Source organism: Trachurus japonicus, chromosome 5, assembly GCF_045865225.1.
Source record: "Trachurus japonicus isolate A0001 chromosome 5, Traja_1.0".
In the NCBI taxonomy this organism is placed as follows: domain Eukaryota; kingdom Metazoa; phylum Chordata; class Actinopteri; order Carangiformes; family Carangidae; genus Trachurus; species Trachurus japonicus.
In genome coordinates, this window is record NC_140911.1 from 6510296 (window position 1) to 6527936 (window position 17641).

The following is a 17641-nucleotide window of genomic DNA, read 5'->3' on the forward strand; positions in this document are numbered from 1 at the left end:
TACTGTTTACACACATATACACAGATACACGCACAGACACACACACACACACAGGAAAGATGGCCAGACACCACAGCAGCAGGTATGGAAGCCATTGTTCTATTGTGACTTATCAAAGAGAATAAAAGATTTTGGTTCCTAAAATAAAATAAAAAAAATCTAACTTTATCTTTCAGTTCCTGTCTATTCTGAGAGGCGGGTGTGCTGACTGTAGTCACAGCATGTGTGTGTGTGTGTGTGTGTGTGTGTGTGTCTGTGTGTGTGAGATTCCATTGCAAAGACACAAAGCCGTGGGCCCAAACAGGAAGCATTACACACTCCCTGTATAATCTCCCGAACCTCGGCTTCACGCAAACATCCTTCCTTATGTTTGAGCTCCGTCAGCGATTTTAATTCATCTCACAGAACAAACACACACACACACACACACATACAGATATCCATCCACACAGTGCGTGTTTTTTCAGCGTTGTCCTCCTCGGCCCTGGTGAGTAAACAGCCCCGTGCTGTGTGATTGACTTGTGGTTGGTAATTGCACCGCTGGTTCCGAGTCAATACAGTCCGGCTCTAATTGACAAGGGACTGTTAAAAAGATCACACTCACAAAGCCCTAAATGTAGTCCTTAATTGATTCGCTTAACGACGTCCTTCCCACATCCTCCCGACCAAACACACACACACACACACACAAACACTGAAGGCAACGAGGCCTGGTACTAAAATAACAACAATTAAACCGGATCAGTTTCCTTTTGTTTTGTCATTTCTGAGATTCCCTCTGTATCACAGCTGTTCATAAACAAGAAACAGAATCTGGCTGCTATTTTTGTGTCAGAGCATCCCCGCTGCTCCTCATGATCAAATATACATCAATTACCCACACAAGCAAAAATATAGGCCAGGCAGAGAGCTACACACACACACACACACAGAAACTCACAATCCTGCATACAGACAATAAACCGCTTGCCGAGTCACCACCTTTTCTGTTGTGTGCAATTCTGAGCAGCTCTTTATCCAAAATAAATAAATAAATAAATAAAAACACACAGGTCTCTAGCTGCCTTGTAAACAGGCAGCTTGGTAATGTACATGCAAGTCAGACACTGTTTTAGTTTGTAGCCACAGGCGCTCGCCGTCGCCGTCGTCTTCTTAAAAGAGAGAGGAAGAGATCAACATCGTACCTGCAGAGCTGAATTAACCCCGTCTAGAAAATTAGAATCATTTGGAGCCTTAAAAAAAAAAAACAGTCTGCTTCTTTGTGTGTCAGATTTTAGTCTGCAAATCAATACGAGTTATTCAGCACATCATCATCACACTGAACAGCCACACGTACACACATACTTCACTGTGTTTCTCTGAGAAACCAGCATAATCAATACATTTTTCCACTTTGTTAAAGCGGTTACTATTTCCAAAGGGAAAACACTTGTTAAAACACTAACAGATGCACCGATGCACGGAGCCAATAATGTACTTGAAAAATTTAACAGCTGTCAATTTTTTTTTTTTTTTTTGTAAGACTCAGCAGCAGCAGCAGCAGCAGCAGCAGCACTCCCTGGTTTTTCCACTGCCGTTGCCTGAATTGAAGCTTTCCATTTAATCAATATGGTGAGTTTGCAGACTAGTTAAACCAGGGGGTGGGGAGTGAGGGGGTGCATGGTGATAGCTGCTGCTGCTGCTGCTGCTGCTGCTACATGTGAACCTAATGAAGCCTGCGATAATGACAAGGCTCGGAGTGAAAACTAAAAAGTTGCTTTCTGGATTCAATTGCAGCTAAGTGCTCAGTGAAGTAAGACTGGTGGTGGGTGATAAGCTCATTCCTCAGCTCCACTGCAGCGCTGCTGTGTAACCGTTTGCGTCTGTGTTACAACATTCCTGTCCCGCTTTAAATGTGTCTCACTTTCCATTTTCGCCTTCTTCTCTCGCCTTCTTCTTCTTCTTACTCGATCTCCCACCTTTCAGTTGCTCTGTGTCTTGCTACACACACACACACACACACACATATACACACACCCTCTTCCTGAGCAGTAGGAACATTCCTTGCATCAGCCAGAATCCCATATTAAGAGTATCAGCACTCTTTGCCTGTGAGAAAGTCAGACTGAGAGAAATCATGGTGGTATCCAAGCAAGCGAGCAATATTTCTCCGCTCCCACGTCAACGATGTTGTCCAATGACATTCCCATACTTCCACACAACATCACAGGTTTTCTCCCTACGGACCAGTACAGAGGCGGTGTGTGGACAGAGTGTGTGTTTTTTCAAACTTTAAACACTAAAGCATCCACATCCACAGACAGAGTCCCATTTTTAAGAAGGTAAATCAGGGAATGCCATAAAGAGAGCCAAATGCAGCATATGGTTTACTGTATGAGAATACATGTATTGCCCTTTTAAGGGGAGACACTACAGGTGAATAGGGTAAAAATTTTAACTAACACATATCACTATGAAACTTCAAGTTTATCACTTACATTAAGACAAATATTTTTTGTATTACAAGTGTTGTCAAATTTTATGTTTAAATATGTAAATGAGGCAATATCTAATGAAATATGCACTAATTTGCATTACATTTCCAGAACCGAAATGTGAACAATGGATAAAGCCCCTTTCAAAATTCCAGTTTTATTTTGTTGACATATTAGAGTCAGAAGTTTTTACAGAGGGGATTTAGGATATAAAAAAAGGGAAGGAGTTCCACCGCACACAAAGGGGTCGTATACACACTTATTTATTTATTTAAAAAGTCAAGCAGCAACGCGTTTCACCCGTGTGGGCTTCATCAGGCTTTAGGATATCTCCTCCTCATCTACTGACGAAAGAGACAAAATTAAGTAGAATAACCACCTGAATGTGGATTTTCTACCATTTCTTTCAACTTTTCTGAAAGAAGACATGTTAAGGAAGAAAAATAGCCCAAAATTGATCAGTGCATGTAAAAACTGTGTTTTTGACTGTAGTGTCTCGCTGCAGTGCAATGGACCGACGATAGAGTGGTGGAGTGCAATGGTGCTGCAGGAAGGTTCAATCAAAGTAAATAAAAGGTAAAATTATCGTAGTTGGAATATTCAGATGGAGTTTTAAACGATGAGGACAACATGTAGACATCTCTGTGTGAATGTGAAGATGCTGAAGTGCATTATGCATCTTTCTCTCCTGCTGCAGAGCTTTATGAACGCCTGCCAAGGGAGGATTTACATTTATTTCAGCCATGATGCTGCAGAATGGGAAGAACATTGCTGCTGCTGCTGCTGCTGCTGCTGCTGCTGAGAGACGCTGGAGCAGCTCTTCTGAAAGATTTGTTAGCAAACACACGAGAAGAAGAGAGACACAGATGTGTGAGGTGTAGCTGCCTCATGTATTACTGCTTGATACCCTCCATTAGAGAATCTCTAACAACAGTGCACGGGGTAATAATGACAGACTGTCGGCGGAGGCAGACTGCTGGGAATGTGACGGCAGACACACACTCACACACATGGCATCTATAGACAGATGGAAAAACACACACACACACACCTCGACCAGTTATAATGTGGGTGCACAGGTTTGCCGAGGATGGGATGTGGAAAGAAATGTGTGGACAGAGAGATGGTCCAACACAGCTGTTCACTGGGGGAGGATGGGGGGGGGGGCAGAAACTGACAGGAGGAATCAATGCTGAGGGTCGATGGACAAACATTAAGTCCACGGTCTGACAAACACACACACACACACGCAGCTCTCACAGGCAGCAGAGGGCCTTACACAGGCTGCCAAGCATAAACAGCAGTCTGCCATGACACTAATGCCAGTGTGGTGACAGCTAAATTGGGTTTGCAGATCGGCAGGTAAACAAGGAAAAGCAGCTCTGTCCATTACTACGGTATACTGACAGGACTACCCACCCACTGCATCAAACCCATGTGCACATTACTCTACACACACACACACACACACACATAAGTGACAGTTGGAGGAAGCTCACACCCACCCGAGTGCAGAAACAACAAATATTCAGTCGTTTCGATAACGGCATACGAAACCAACCACAGTCACATGACGTTGCAGCTTTCAGGTGTCACTTCAACTCAACTCAACTCTCCGGTTGTTTGAAATAATCTGGTCCAGTTCCAGGAACCAGTGATTTGACTCTGCGCTTGCACGCGGCGGCACTAAAAAGCAGCTTTTCTTTTTTTTTTTTTGGCAGATGCACACCTCCACTAAAACATTTGATGATGTTGATGATTTAGTGTTTGTTTTTTTTCCCCTCCCTCTAATTTATCACTCACCCGTACACTAACACCCAGAAAGACCAGTAGGACAGCATTGTGATTTATGATAACATCTCTCTCACAAACACTTTTGTTTGTCCCGATCAGACAAGAGTGACACAGGAGGTGACAGCATGAAGACGTGAGGGGAGGGAGAGGGAGGAGGAGGACCGGTGTCCTGTTCCAAAAATGTAAATGAGGCAAAGTCAAAGTAAAGGTATGGCTTGGCTCGTCGTCTTATCTGCAGATCTGGCATTGCAGCAGTGGAGTGGAAACATGCTGTTCTTTACAAGGGCAATATCCTGTCCTGTCTGTCCACATCCTTCTCCTTCCTCCTCCTCCTGCTGCTGCCACCTCTGTGCTTCCCCTCTCTCCTTCCTACCTGAACCACTGCTGCATCCATACATCTGATAAGCAATGGCTGTCAAAATAATAAAAAATTTAAAAAAGTATGCCTGCCTTGACATAAAACACACACACTCACAGCAACCAGCCAGCAAACAGTTAACATCCCAGGCAGCACCCCTTCCTAACCACTACAATCTGCTCTCCCACGTCCTCGATCACCGGCAGAGGCGACACCGATGAGCTGTGATCAATGGACAAGCGTTTGCCCGGGAATTGATCATTTAATTGCTATAGCTGCGGTTAAGCCACACACACACACACACACAGTCACACACACATACATATTCACACACACACATACACATTTGCAGCATGAACGAATGGCAGCGCACACCACCAGCAGCAGCAGAACTGAACAGACACGCAGGAGACAGAGAGGGAGAGAAAACGCCCTGCCTTGTTCCATGTCGAAACCCCAGCCCTCTGGGTAGTCTACACAACACACACACATAGCATAACATGACACACACACACATACACACACCAGCTTCACATGAGCTTTTCTTTACGGACCATATAGAGCCCACATTTGGACAACAACCCTGTTTTTCTGAGCGTCTTTCCCCCCCCTCCACCACCACCTCCCGGAATGTGCTGGCCCTGTATGTGTCTGTGTGTGTGTGAGTGTGAGTGTGTGTGCTGAGGTATATAGAGATAGAGGCGAGCGATCACACACTGATCATCAAAGATTGCAATTATTGATACGTTATCAACCCGCCACGTCCACATGGGCGATAATAAACCTTCACAAAAGGTTTGGTGGTTTACATTTTTCCTTAATAAATAAAAAAAAAGGAGAGAAAGAAAGAGAGAGAGAGCACGCGCAACCCCTTTAACGCCTGATGGGAAAGCTGAAGGTCCAGGAAAACCACGCAGTCAGCCAAGTCCAGGGAAACACACACACACACACACACCGCTTCCAGTAAGAAAGCACAGATTTTAAAGGCTCAATCATCAAACACACGAGAAGCTTTACTAATAATTATAATAATAAAAAAAAGTTGTTGTTTTTTTTACCTTTGACTTGAGTTTCATATTCGGCCACTATCTCCTTGTCCTTTCGGAATTTCGCCGGAGACGTCATGGCTGAGTTTGGAGATCAAACCACTCGCTCTTCGGTTTGCCAAGTCAATTTTCCCTGATCAACCCCGATCAATCAATCAATCAAACAGTCAGTAATTCGGCCGTGGAGGAGGGAAAAGGAAGGGATAGCTATGCCGCCGTGGAAGAGGGTTTGAACGGCCAACACACAGAGAGACTGAGAGAGAGGGAGAGAGAGAGAGAGAGAGAGGCTGCTGCAGCTCCTCACTCACTCAGAGTGCCCGCGGATCTGTATTGTCTCCGTGTGTCTGCTCACTCCGGGCGCATTGTGAGTTTGGCGCTGCTGCTGCTGCTGCTGAATGTTCCCATCCGCTGCTGCTGCTGCTGCTGCCTCCTCCTCCTCCTCCTCTACAAAACCGGTTATGGTGCAAACAACTTCAAGTGGAAGGAGATTCATTCCCCCCTTAAAAAAACAAAAACAAACAAATAGATTGTCAGTCAGCACTTGTAGAAGTTTTACAGATGTAGGCTGTATAATATGTCTCTATCTATCTCTCTCTGTGTGAGTGAGTAAAATGTGATCTGCCTTGGTTGGGTATGGGTCTCGCTGCAGCCCGTCAGTCCCTCCCCTCCGTCTGATCTAAACTACTCCCCCTCTCCCCTCTCCTGAAGTGAGAAAGAGGGAGAGAGAGAGAGGAGGAAGGAGCCGAGGAGAGGAGATGGAGGGTTGGTTGGCTGCAGCTGGTCAGTGGTCAGCCCCCACCAGTGTGCAGGACATAGGCTGGTATCATGCAAAAGTTTGGGCATCCCTGATCAGAATTTTTGATAAAGCAAGTGGAAGATGAAATGATCTGCAAGAGACATAAGTTACAAATGACACATTCCCTTTACATTTTAAACAATGTTTTTGTTTTTTCATCTTATACATTTTTCGAAAATGTTTGGGCACCCTGCATAGTTAGTAGCTACCTATATAAACTATCACAGTGTGTAAATAGTAACTTCTCCTGGGTTTCTGATTCTTTTGCAGTGTGCTGCTTTGTTTCCCTTTCACCCTTAAATTGTAGAAAACAAAATATAATACACTGATATTACTTAAAATATTGCAAAAGAGTGTTTCATGTTTTTCTTTATGCCTTCTGGAGATAATTTCATCTTCCACTTACCCAAACTGTTGCATGCCACTGTACATGCACACACACATTGCACAGTGGAAAAGGGTATAAATCACATTTGCTGCAGATTCATCATTACATCAGGGTTTTCAAAAACAAAAATAGCATCATTGATATGTTTCCTGTGGTTACATATCACAGCTTTCTTACAGGAAGCTAACTAACCGACTAAAATTACCACCATGTGTAACAAGGATTAGCTCTAATTTAGCAAAAAATCCAAACATTAGCTTTAGCTTGATAGCAAACAAGTCCATAACTACTCATTATTATATTCTCTATACTCACTCTATACGCTACTGTGTGGTTACGGTTTAAACGCTTTGTGTTGGGCGATAAGAATTTATACCTTAAAACATTTACAAATATTTCAAGAAAGTTTCCCTCTTCTTGAACGTCAAAGCATCAACTTTTATTTCCTTTTCTTTATTCTTTTTTTTTTACACCGACAAAAACCACAGCCCCGCCTAATTTTATTGGACAAGCGCTCTACTTCCCACAACACGATTGGTGGAACGGAATTTGAATGGCACTCTGACGACCAATCGGCTTTCAGGACCGTTACAAGTGGGCGTATCTTTTTGGCAACCAATCCGCTTCAGAATTTGGAATGACGGTAGCCAATGGCGACAGTTACTATGGCGAGTAACCAATCAAAGCCAAGTCCTGGGTCTTTTAAAGATAGTTTCAGGAAGTGTCCTTAAATACCAGGAAGTTGTAAACAAAGCTGACAGCTATTCAGTTAGTTGTTGTTAGCTGCATCTGAATGGATGGATGCTGAGCCAGCCGTGTAAAAACAGGCTAGTTATTCGCCGATATCGTTTATCTATCGATTTATACATCGAAACGTTTTAACTTTGTTGCGTTGTTTCTTTTTTTCCCCTCCGTGCGTTTGTTCAACAAGCTAACAGTTAGCTGCTAACGTCTGCACAAGGACGTTAGAGCCATCGTCAACGCCTGCGAAGTTAACCTTATAATCGATTATTTTCATCTCAAATCGAGCTGATAGTGAGTAATATCAGTGCTCGTTTTTTTGTGTTTTCTTTTGTTTTGTTTTTTTTGTTTTTTTGTCGCTGCACTTGCTGTCAGAGGAGGAGGAGGAGGTGGGAGGAGGACATACAGAAAGAAAGAAAGAGCGAGAGAGTTCGTCCATTTTTAGCAGGACAACAACAATGTCTACATCCAACGCCAATTTCAAAAACAAGTGTGTGACACAGGTGAACTGCATCTTCTGTGACAGCCTGCTCTGCACGAGAGGAATGAAAGCGGTGCTGCTTGCAGACACCGAGGTGGAGCTGTTTTCGACTGACATACCTCCTAACAGGTAAGGTGCTAATCCAGCTAGCCTTTGTTTACGTCTGCTGCTGCTGCTGTCAGGGCGACATGTACTTGTCAAAGCTGTAGCTAACTGATACATGGACAGAACAGCACTGATAGGAGAGGCAGAGCTTTATGCTTATAATCAACATATTTTTATTGTTATATGATGTCAAATGTGAAATCAGTGTGGGTTTTTAATTAATCTTTCATGGACATGTTTTGTTTCTCTCTACACGCACACCTCCTCCCCTCCTCCTCCTCCTCCTCGTCCTCCTCCCCACCCCCTCCAAGAACTGTTGACTTTGTGGCCAGCTGCTACTCTACTGAAAGCTGCAAATGCAAACTGAGAGACATTGCATGTCTCAAGTGGTACGTAAAAGGCTTTTTCTATAGCCTGCAGGGTTTTGCTTTACAAAGACCATCTGCTCATGTGACGTGCCAATTAAAAGCCAATAGTTATCACAACAAACAAGGGGATCACACCTATAGAGATACTAGTTTCACCTGTGGAGCTGCAAGTAATAATATTTCCATTAAGAAAAGTGAATAGTTTGTGCCTTTTTGTTTTGTTGTAGATGATATATTTGGCATTTGTTTTTGATTTAAATGTAAAGCTTGGTTTTACAGTGAAGCTCTCTTGTGCCTCTTTTGTGTCCCCGGGCCTTTGTTGTTGTGTACAGGGCAAAAACAAATATGGTAGATAATAGACGCCCACTAGTGGAGTTAGCACTTTTCACAAGTGACCCCTGTAAAGTGCTGACACATGTTCCTTCTTTATTCTCTCCCCCCTCTCCCTCCCTCTCTCCCTCCCTCCCCCCTCAGCGGTAACGTTGTGGGCTATCATGTTGTGGCCCCGTGTAAACCCTGCCTGCTCTCCTGTAACAACGGCCACTTCTGGATGTTCAATAGCGACGCTGTGTCTACTCTCAACAGACTGGATGCAACAGGTCAGTATCAGCTCCCATTTGATACAACACAAGAGTTTCATTCAGTCTGTGAATTGTTTGTTTTTAAGACTTTTTCGCCATCCACTTGTGTGTCTGCAGGTCTGAATCTGCTCCTGTGGGGGGACCTGCCCGAGCTCGATGACAGTGACAACGAAGAATCGGAAACCCCATCAGAGGAGGAGTGCATTAGGTAGAGAGGGAAGCGGACAATGGGGGAGACGGAGAAGGTTTAAAAAAAAAAAAAATGGAGAGGCGGAGCTACAAGAGTGTACAAACCATCCTGAGATGAGAGAGAGAGAAAAGAGACAACTTTAAAGGGTAATCCAACTGAATCACAAAGGGTTGAAAAGTGCTGCTTTAAGTTAAAATATAAAAACCACGGTGCACTTCTTCTCCACACCCCCAGATCAGTGATGTCACGACAGGTGTTTTATCTGTTGATGGAGGAAACCTGTCTTGACATCACTCATTAAGACGTTGGCATAAACACATCACGCTCCACAGTTTTGAAGTTGGAGGTGAGACGTGTTTGTCCCTCTGTAATTCAGTGCTGATTTACCCTTTAACCTGTGACCGCGTCTCATGTTCTCATCACTTTTCACTGTTTAAAGCACAGACACACACACTGTCACTCATTTCTTTTCTCTCTTCTTTTCCTCTCTTTTTGTATATTTGCGTAGGCTATTTAAAAGAAGAAAAAACAAAAACAAATGGCTGAAGTAGACTGAAAATAACAGACAGCTAGACTCCTGAATCTAGTGCGCTCTACTTTTTTCATTAGAGTCTCCACCGAGCTCATGTTTTTCTTTTTCTTTTTCTTTTGTTCGGCCTCATGAGAAGCTGGGGGAGTGTTGCTGTGATAAGTCGATGGAACTTACAAGTGAATGCTGTGCTTTTTTTCTCTTTCCGTGCCGTTTATGTTAAGTCTGATTCTTCTGACGAGACGACCACAGTTTTGCTTACCTTCTTTTTAATGGCAGTTCTACAGTAATCTGTACATTGAATATGCTGTAATAAGCAAAGAAAAACCTCCCATTAACAGTTATGTCTTAAAGGCTTGTATTCTCTCTGTGTGGCTGGGTGCTGACTGAACGTTTGAGTGCTTTTTGAATCCTATTTATCAGAGAAATAGCACAATAATTGAATTATATATATATATATAAATATCTATCTATGGGTTCCTTGCTTTTAAAGGGCATACCGTATTTGATTTAGGTTGCATTACAATCTGACAAAGTATAACTGAAATGTTTTGATAGGCTAATAATATAGTGTTTATTACACACCTGACAGCAGCAGTATGTGTTTTACGCCCAGATGAATCTGACTGTAGCAGTGTGCGATACTAACATGCTAACTTATGCATCGTGCGTGCTTCCACGAAGGCCAGGAGCAGCCAAATTCAAAGTCAGACTTTTTGTGAAGAGTTCAAATATAGAAAAAATAAATCTCAACCAATGAGGTAGGAAAGCTGGAGTGGAAATTAACGAAGGTGTTGTAGTTTCGTGGCACTCCACAGCTTTGCAATGTGGATTAATGAAGCGGAAATGATGCAAACGGCTCCAAATGGATTTCAGTGTCCATGTTACACCACTGTTCAGTTTTATGTAGCAGCGTAATTGTAGCACCTGAAGAGAAGAGAAAAAAAAAAGTCGACTCCAAAGAATCATGGAACATATCGAGATCGAGCCCACGGACTAAAACCATAATTATTAAGACATTTCTCGGCCAGTTTGTAAAATAGTATTAACACACGTGAAGTCATTTGTCAGTGCAGCTGTGGGGCCACTCGGTGAACCTCTGGCCTTACTGATGCTGCCACCGCTGACAAAAGAAGCTTTTGTTAAAGCTGTGTTAGACTCGGAGACGATGCTGTTGGATGATGTTCGTTTGGTCATCGCTAAGTGACCGGGCCTTTTCACGTCATCAGCCTGTTGTGCCAGACACAAGCTTCAGCATCCTCCAGTCAGAAAGGGACTCGACTCATATCAAGTCCTTTTTTGGCGGTGCCATCGTCAGGCTCTTGTTATTGTCTCACTGCTGTGCGCTGCGAATACGATGATCCTGTCTTAAAGCAACAGTCTCTCTGTGAGTGAATGAGATCCGCCTGTTTGAAGAAGCAAACCTAGAATGTCACTTCTTCTCACCTGAGGGAGAAGGATAAAAGAAGTTTGTGTCTTTTTTTCTTTCTTTTTTTAAAATCAACGATTGGCCTCTGTGTTTATCTATCTATGCTATTGCCTGTAGATGTGGGAAAACACACACATACACACACACACACAGAGGAGAAAAACCTTGTCCTGAACTTCACGTCCTTCAACCTTTTCAGAGTTATAACTGACGGTCTGCTGCACGTGCACACCAAATACTGTCTTATGTGGTAAACTGATAGAAAACAGTGCATCAGCTAGGTATTTATTAAATCCACAAACCAAATATATACAACCACATACTTCCTTTCTGTTTACAGACTTTGTTTACAAATGCGTTGGTTTTGTATTGTGCTATAATACTTCTATGTTTTTGTTCATGTATTTAATAATATTTCATTTGTGACGTAGTGCTTTTTGTTTTGTATGTTTTAAAAGGTTGGATGTGTACGGTTTTACCTCATGAGGGTATCACTTGCGAGCTTCCTCTGGCTAGGACAATTGTCAAATGATAATCAAAAAGAAAGAATTATTTAAATGGCTGTTTCTGACGTGAATAACTTTGATTAACATGCCCTGCTGAAAATGTATATTTTGGAATTGCACTGAAACTGCATTGGTAGTTTGAAAAAAATGATTTGTTGTTTTGTATGCTTGTTAAATTAATAAACTTTTTTTTTTTCCAAAATACTTGCACAGCAGCTCCGGTGATTATTGGATGAAACTAACATCACACAACCTATATATTTTAATTTACACTGAAGAACATAATGGAATTTGTTCATGTAAATGTCCTTTGTGTCTGGTTTTGATTATACTCAATCACGCTGTTTTACACACAGGATCCTGTTACATGAATTAGACAGAAATGTAAACATTGCGGTCATGTAGGTGGTGTCTACATCCCATCAACAGATTAACCTGAGGTCACCCTCATTCACAATCCTGAAACAACTGCAGCAATTTATGATGAATTTAACAGTCAAGACACTTTTATCTATAGTGGAAACTCACACGTTATTCTCAGAGAGATTCACAATTTGGACAACACACATCACCTTCTATCATTAAGAGGTGTGTCAGATGAAGAAAGACAGAGTCTAATCACTGGTAGGAGAGGACGTACTGCAGCAAAGCAACAGAAACTGTGTCTTCTTGAGGATGCACAGACATGCAACAGGTATCGTGAATTACTTAAACCAGAAAAGTACAATGCATGATGCAGCATAAAGTAAATAAGATGCAAAGAAATTAAACGGTTGCACCTGTAAGCCAGTTTCATTTATTCATTCATGCACATTACGCCGTCATCTTGTTTTGGCAGAGAGTACTTTCATATCAAGTGCAGCATGTACTGAAAATTCATATATTGTTTATACTGTATGTGCTGAAAAATGACAACATAATTCAACCTATGCACATTTCCAAAAAGCTCTTTGATTTTAAATGCACAAAAAAAACATGTAATTTCTGAATCATTACCTGACGTGCGGCCCTGTGGATTGTGTTCTGCTCAGAACTGGGTCTGTGTTGGTCGCTGATCACACAGCGAGGAACGGAAAAGTCCTTTTTTGGAAAGATCTTAGTGAAGTTTAGTCGTTTGTTTCACACACACCTCCTCAGGAATTCTCCGCCGCTGTTGGGACATGTACACCGGGGCAATTTAGGAAGAAAAATCAGAAACAAAAAAGCTGTGGCTGGCTCAGTGTGTGTGTGTGTGTGTGTTTCTTTATTAACACAGCAAATTACAAATCATGCCAGCACAACAACGGCTCCATGTGTGTGTCTGTTTGTTTTTTATCTTGCATCATTTCACAATCAGATTGTTCTTTCCTGTGCAATATACGGATTTCTCCACAGAGAAGTCTGAAGGTCACGGTCACGGAGAAGTTAATTAACCACAGTTTGGATTAGACGTCTCCACTTTTCTCCAACATGAGTTATTCCTTTAATGGGGAATTATACTTCTGATATATGTGTCAGTGTTCCCTCGGGTCAGTTATTAACAGGAGCGTGTGTGTGTGTGTGTGTGCGTGTTTTGCTGAATAAGTGGATATGTGCATGGCTGCCTTCACAATAGACAAGTGAAGGATAAATGCCTTGTTGCCTTGATGACTGCTGGCTCATTAAATAAAGCCGAGACTCAGCTTTAAAGAGGAACTATGCAGGATTTGTAACATTTTTAACCTTAATTAAACAGCTTTGTGATGGTTTAATAAATGACTTGTAACTAGTTCCAGGTAGAATGGAGGCTCTCTGCTTTCAATGTAGTAAGATCAGAGCCTCCGACCGGTTGTCCCAGATCCCGTCTCGGTGGCACCGCAACACAAGCGCGCCCCATAACCCGTTATCTCTTGTTTATGACAGATAAAACTACACAAATATACACTTTGTTAACATCATATATGATATATAATGTTATGTACCACTCTAATGATTGATTTCTTGCGGGCTCTGTTGTAAAAAAAAAAATGCACATGGCCAGGATGAGGGTTGACAAAACAGAGGAAAAGTTCCCCTTTAAGTGTTGATCTCAAGATCTTCACAATAAAAGTCCTTTAAGTTGCTAAATGAGGTGATACGATGGTGATTGAGGCTCTGACCCACTAATGAAATCAATATTATGAGTGCTTTGCATTTTACATTTATTGGTCTGCATCATGTTGTGTAACCTGTGTCAGTCACATGTCACCAAACAGAGTTCATTGAGGTTTCTATATAAAGTAACAACATGCTCGGAGCAGCTGTTTCACAAGACACAACATCTTTAATTTTTAATATGCACGAAGCTAAAACCAAAGCAACATGGAAAGCTAATGGAGTTGTATGGTTTTCACATTGTAACCAGTGTATTTACACTTTATTTACATAAAGTTTTGATGGTTTGAGTGGTTTTTATGAGACATTATTTTGTAAAAAAAAAAGAGAGAGAAAAGAAAAAATCCACAGCTTGTTATTGGCCACAGGTTTAATGAGATAACGACATATAAACAACAGAGCAGTGCTGTGGACAAGTTGTGTTGTTTTTCTTGTTTTTCCGTTAGTTGTCACATGACACATCAATGTTGGTCATGGGTTCACACCCTGAGGGTTTGTTTCTCTCAGGGAGTGCAGGGTAAATCCATTGGAAATATTAGAAAATATTTAAGGCTTTTCTGAAATATTTAGAAAATAAATTCTGGTTAAAGCTGTGGAGGGTTAAAGTAATGATGGTGATTCCATGATAAATACACTTAAGACTTAATTACACTGTACTAATAGCGTCAGACCGGTTAATATGAGAGGCGAAGTCACACACATCAGCTCTGAGCTCAGGAGGAAACCGAGCAGACAGGTAGACTACGTATGGAAGTAATAGGCTATGGCAGCTGTTTGAGTGACCTGTGTGTAAACGGTGGACAGGTGTGTGCGGCGCGACGTGTGCACACAGGTGTGTAACATAAACAGCTGCCAGGTGTAAACACACACAGCGAGGATAAGGTGGCCTCATCAGTTATGTCTGCTGATTGAAACTTAAACTCACTGATTCACAACAATAACATGTGGCTCTGCTCAGCATTATTTATTATGTTTTTTTCCCCAAATGAGAGCAATGTTCACTGACACTTTATCTTATTAAATAAACATGGAAACAGACCTGAGCGCTGTGACTCATCAAGGAGCACAGGTGGTACTAATAACAATAATGACAATCTGCTTGGTTTAAATGGCCTTGTAATGTAATTCATTACATCTGTTTCTCCTTCAAAAACTCTAATGTGGAAAAAAAAAGTCAAGTCAAGTTTCAGTGAGTCAAATATTCAGAATTGAGTAAACAGAACTTAAAATCTTTCCATATTACAAAATAAGTCTGGTTCTTGAGTTATTTGGCCACAATACCACGATAGAAATTACACCAAATGGATCTGTTTAAACCAAACTAAAACAAAGTCGCTGATATAAGAAGAATTTCTAAGATAAAAAAAAAGAAGTAAAAACAAGAACAATCAGCTTTAAAATATTCTCCCTGGCATGTACCACTTCCTCCACAGGTGTTTTCAATCCCTCCTCATTACACTTAGAATCACATTAGTTCACCAGACTCTGTGTATTTATAAGAGAGATAAAGATGACATGTGTTTTGATCCAACAGGTGGATTAAACCAACCAGAGATGGGAGGATATGGTGAACTCCTGATGAAGCTCTAATCCTGCAAAAATCAGCAAAATCTAAAAAAAATACTGAAGTGGACCCCTGCCTGCTGACTTTTCAACGCCACTTTTTTCAAAGACAATAGTATTATAATTTTTTATTTATTTCAACCATGACGATGAGTGAAAGTAACAGACAACTGACTGATTTAATACTTCTCACTGTCTCATGAACATTTTGGTTTTCTTGTTTCTAATGTCCCACCAGGCCTGTGAAAACGTACTGTAACATTAGAGTAGGGTGAGCATCCTGTATTGATACAGAAAGGGAGAGTGCGTTTTATTTTTCAATACGGGATGATGCAGTATATTATTATCAGTTTATTCATCATATTAAACCATATTTTAGGCAATTCCTGTGTAATTTCTGTGTTATACTAACAGGTTGGGTGGCCCCAAAGAGAAAACCGCCCTTCACCCTTTGTCCTTCGCTCTTCACCCTATTATCTTACATCACATTGCCTGGTAATGATAAAATACAATTCCTTGTGAGATACAAATACTTTTTGTATCTATTTGCTATAAGAAAACAAGCTCTACAGAAGAAAACAGTAACATACTTGCCCCAAGTAGGATTCAAACCCAAAGCCTCCCAATCCCAAATCACTGACATTATATGCCTAATATGTTGTTTATCCACAAGATCTGTAGAAGAAGAGCTTGTTTTCTTGTAATGAATATGTGAAATGTATTTGCTGTAATCACAACAAAGTTTTGTGTCATTAAAGCAGAAGTAAGCGATCCGGTCGTTTTGGCTAACTTCCTGTCAGCCGATGGAGTTAGCAGTTCCCGCCCTCGTCCCTACGTCACCACATTCACGCGCATCCCTTGGCTGCACACACAGAGAGGACTGCCCCTTTATGCCGTTCTCTCTCCTCATTGGATAAAGGTTGTAGGATACAAGGAAAGTTTTCTCCTCGGCTTACAGCAGAGCAGAGTGACTGACAGACCCGTGTTTCAGACCAAACACTCTATGTAAGTGATTGCCGTCGGAAGATAGAACTATTTAAAGCAGAAGTAAGCGATCCGGTCGTTTTCGCTAATGCTGCGTTCCAGGCAGGCTTTTGAAACCGTAAATTACAGCTTCAAGTCACGACTTACGACTTTGTAGCGTTCCAGGCAACCCACTCGTATTTTTCCGACCTGTTTTACCTGTGAAACTGCACTATAACGGCCACTCGTAACTTCCGACCCGTGAACTCGTACCAGATCGAACTGGTACGACATCACAGGTCAGAAAAACACGAGTTACGGGCTGCCTTGAACGCACCATAACGTCTTGCCAGCCGATGGAGTTAGCAGCCCCCGCCCTCGTCATGGATCTATTGGTCCTCGTCCCTACGTTACCACATTCAGGCGCATCCCTTGGCTGCACACACAGCCCTGCATGCCGTTCTCTCTCCTCATTGGATAAAACTTGTAGGATACGAGAAAAGTTTTCTCCTCGGCTCAGAGCAGAGCAGAGTGACTGAGAGAGCCGTGTTTCGGTCCAAACACTCTATGCAAGTGATTGCTGTGGGACGATAGAACTATTTAAGACTTATATTAACACAAAAATATCGCTTACTTCTGCTTTAAGTGCCTTTAGGAACCCATATGATAGGATAGGTCAGTGGGTAAAACTATTAACTTTGGATTGAGAGGCTGTGGGTTCAAATCCCACTCATGGCTGGAGTGACAGGTGTTCTGCTTTGTGTGGGCCTGCGCAGCATTTTAATCTGTTGTCCCATGTCATGCATATAGAGGCGATGTCCCCGTATTTTTATTAGCTCTAGGTTTGCTTGCTTTTTAAAAAAATAAGCTCTAGTGTTCAGGCCACCACTGCAAGACTTTTAAAAAAATACAATCTCACTCTAACTTTCCGTCTGTGCATCCTTGCTGTACTGAGCGTCTCAATCTAAATTAGTAGCTGGCAAGTTCGGCCTGTACAGCTAGCTAATGTTACGTAATGTGAGTATTATTCAGGGTTAAATGTAGAATAATTTAGTCAGAGTAGTCTCCTGGAGGTTTTTGTGGGCCGCTAGAAGTGTCATCACCTTTCTCCCCTATGCAACGGCTCTGTAGTCAGTACATGGGTCTGTCTGAGGCCTTGTGATGCTCAGGTGGGAAATCTCAGAGTGAACACTCTGGCGCTCTCTGCTGGATCAGAG

The 17641-nt window shown here is 42.0% G+C and overlaps 2 protein-coding genes across 4 annotated transcripts in view; one reads left to right on the plus strand and one right to left on the minus strand.

The window, feature by feature from the left end:
- srgap2 (SLIT-ROBO Rho GTPase activating protein 2) overlaps positions 1 to 6381 on the minus strand; it is a 78483-nt gene extending 72102 nt beyond the window's left edge. Inside the window, exon 1 of one of the 3 annotated variants that reach the window (XM_085775819.1) lies at positions 5685 to 6381. In XM_085775819.1, the coding sequence (XP_085631945.1) occupies positions 5685 to 5751 (67 nt within the window). In that variant the 5' untranslated portion in view covers positions 5752 to 6381. The remainder of the gene's footprint in view (positions 1 to 5684) is intronic. The other 2 variants (XM_085775818.1, XM_085775821.1) reach the window with 2 other exon arrangements.
- A 1204-nt stretch (positions 6382 to 7585) lies between these two features.
- On the plus strand, positions 7586 to 10200 carry LOC146986944 (protein FAM72A). The gene is made up of 4 exons (XM_085775830.1): positions 7586 to 8207; positions 8495 to 8572; positions 9026 to 9150; positions 9250 to 10200. Exons 1-4 carry the CDS (start codon positions 8056 to 8058, stop codon positions 9342 to 9344), a joined length of 450 nt encoding a protein of 149 aa, XP_085631956.1. The 5' UTR covers positions 7586 to 8055; the 3' UTR covers positions 9345 to 10200.
- Positions 10201 to 17641: the final 7441 nt, after the last annotated feature.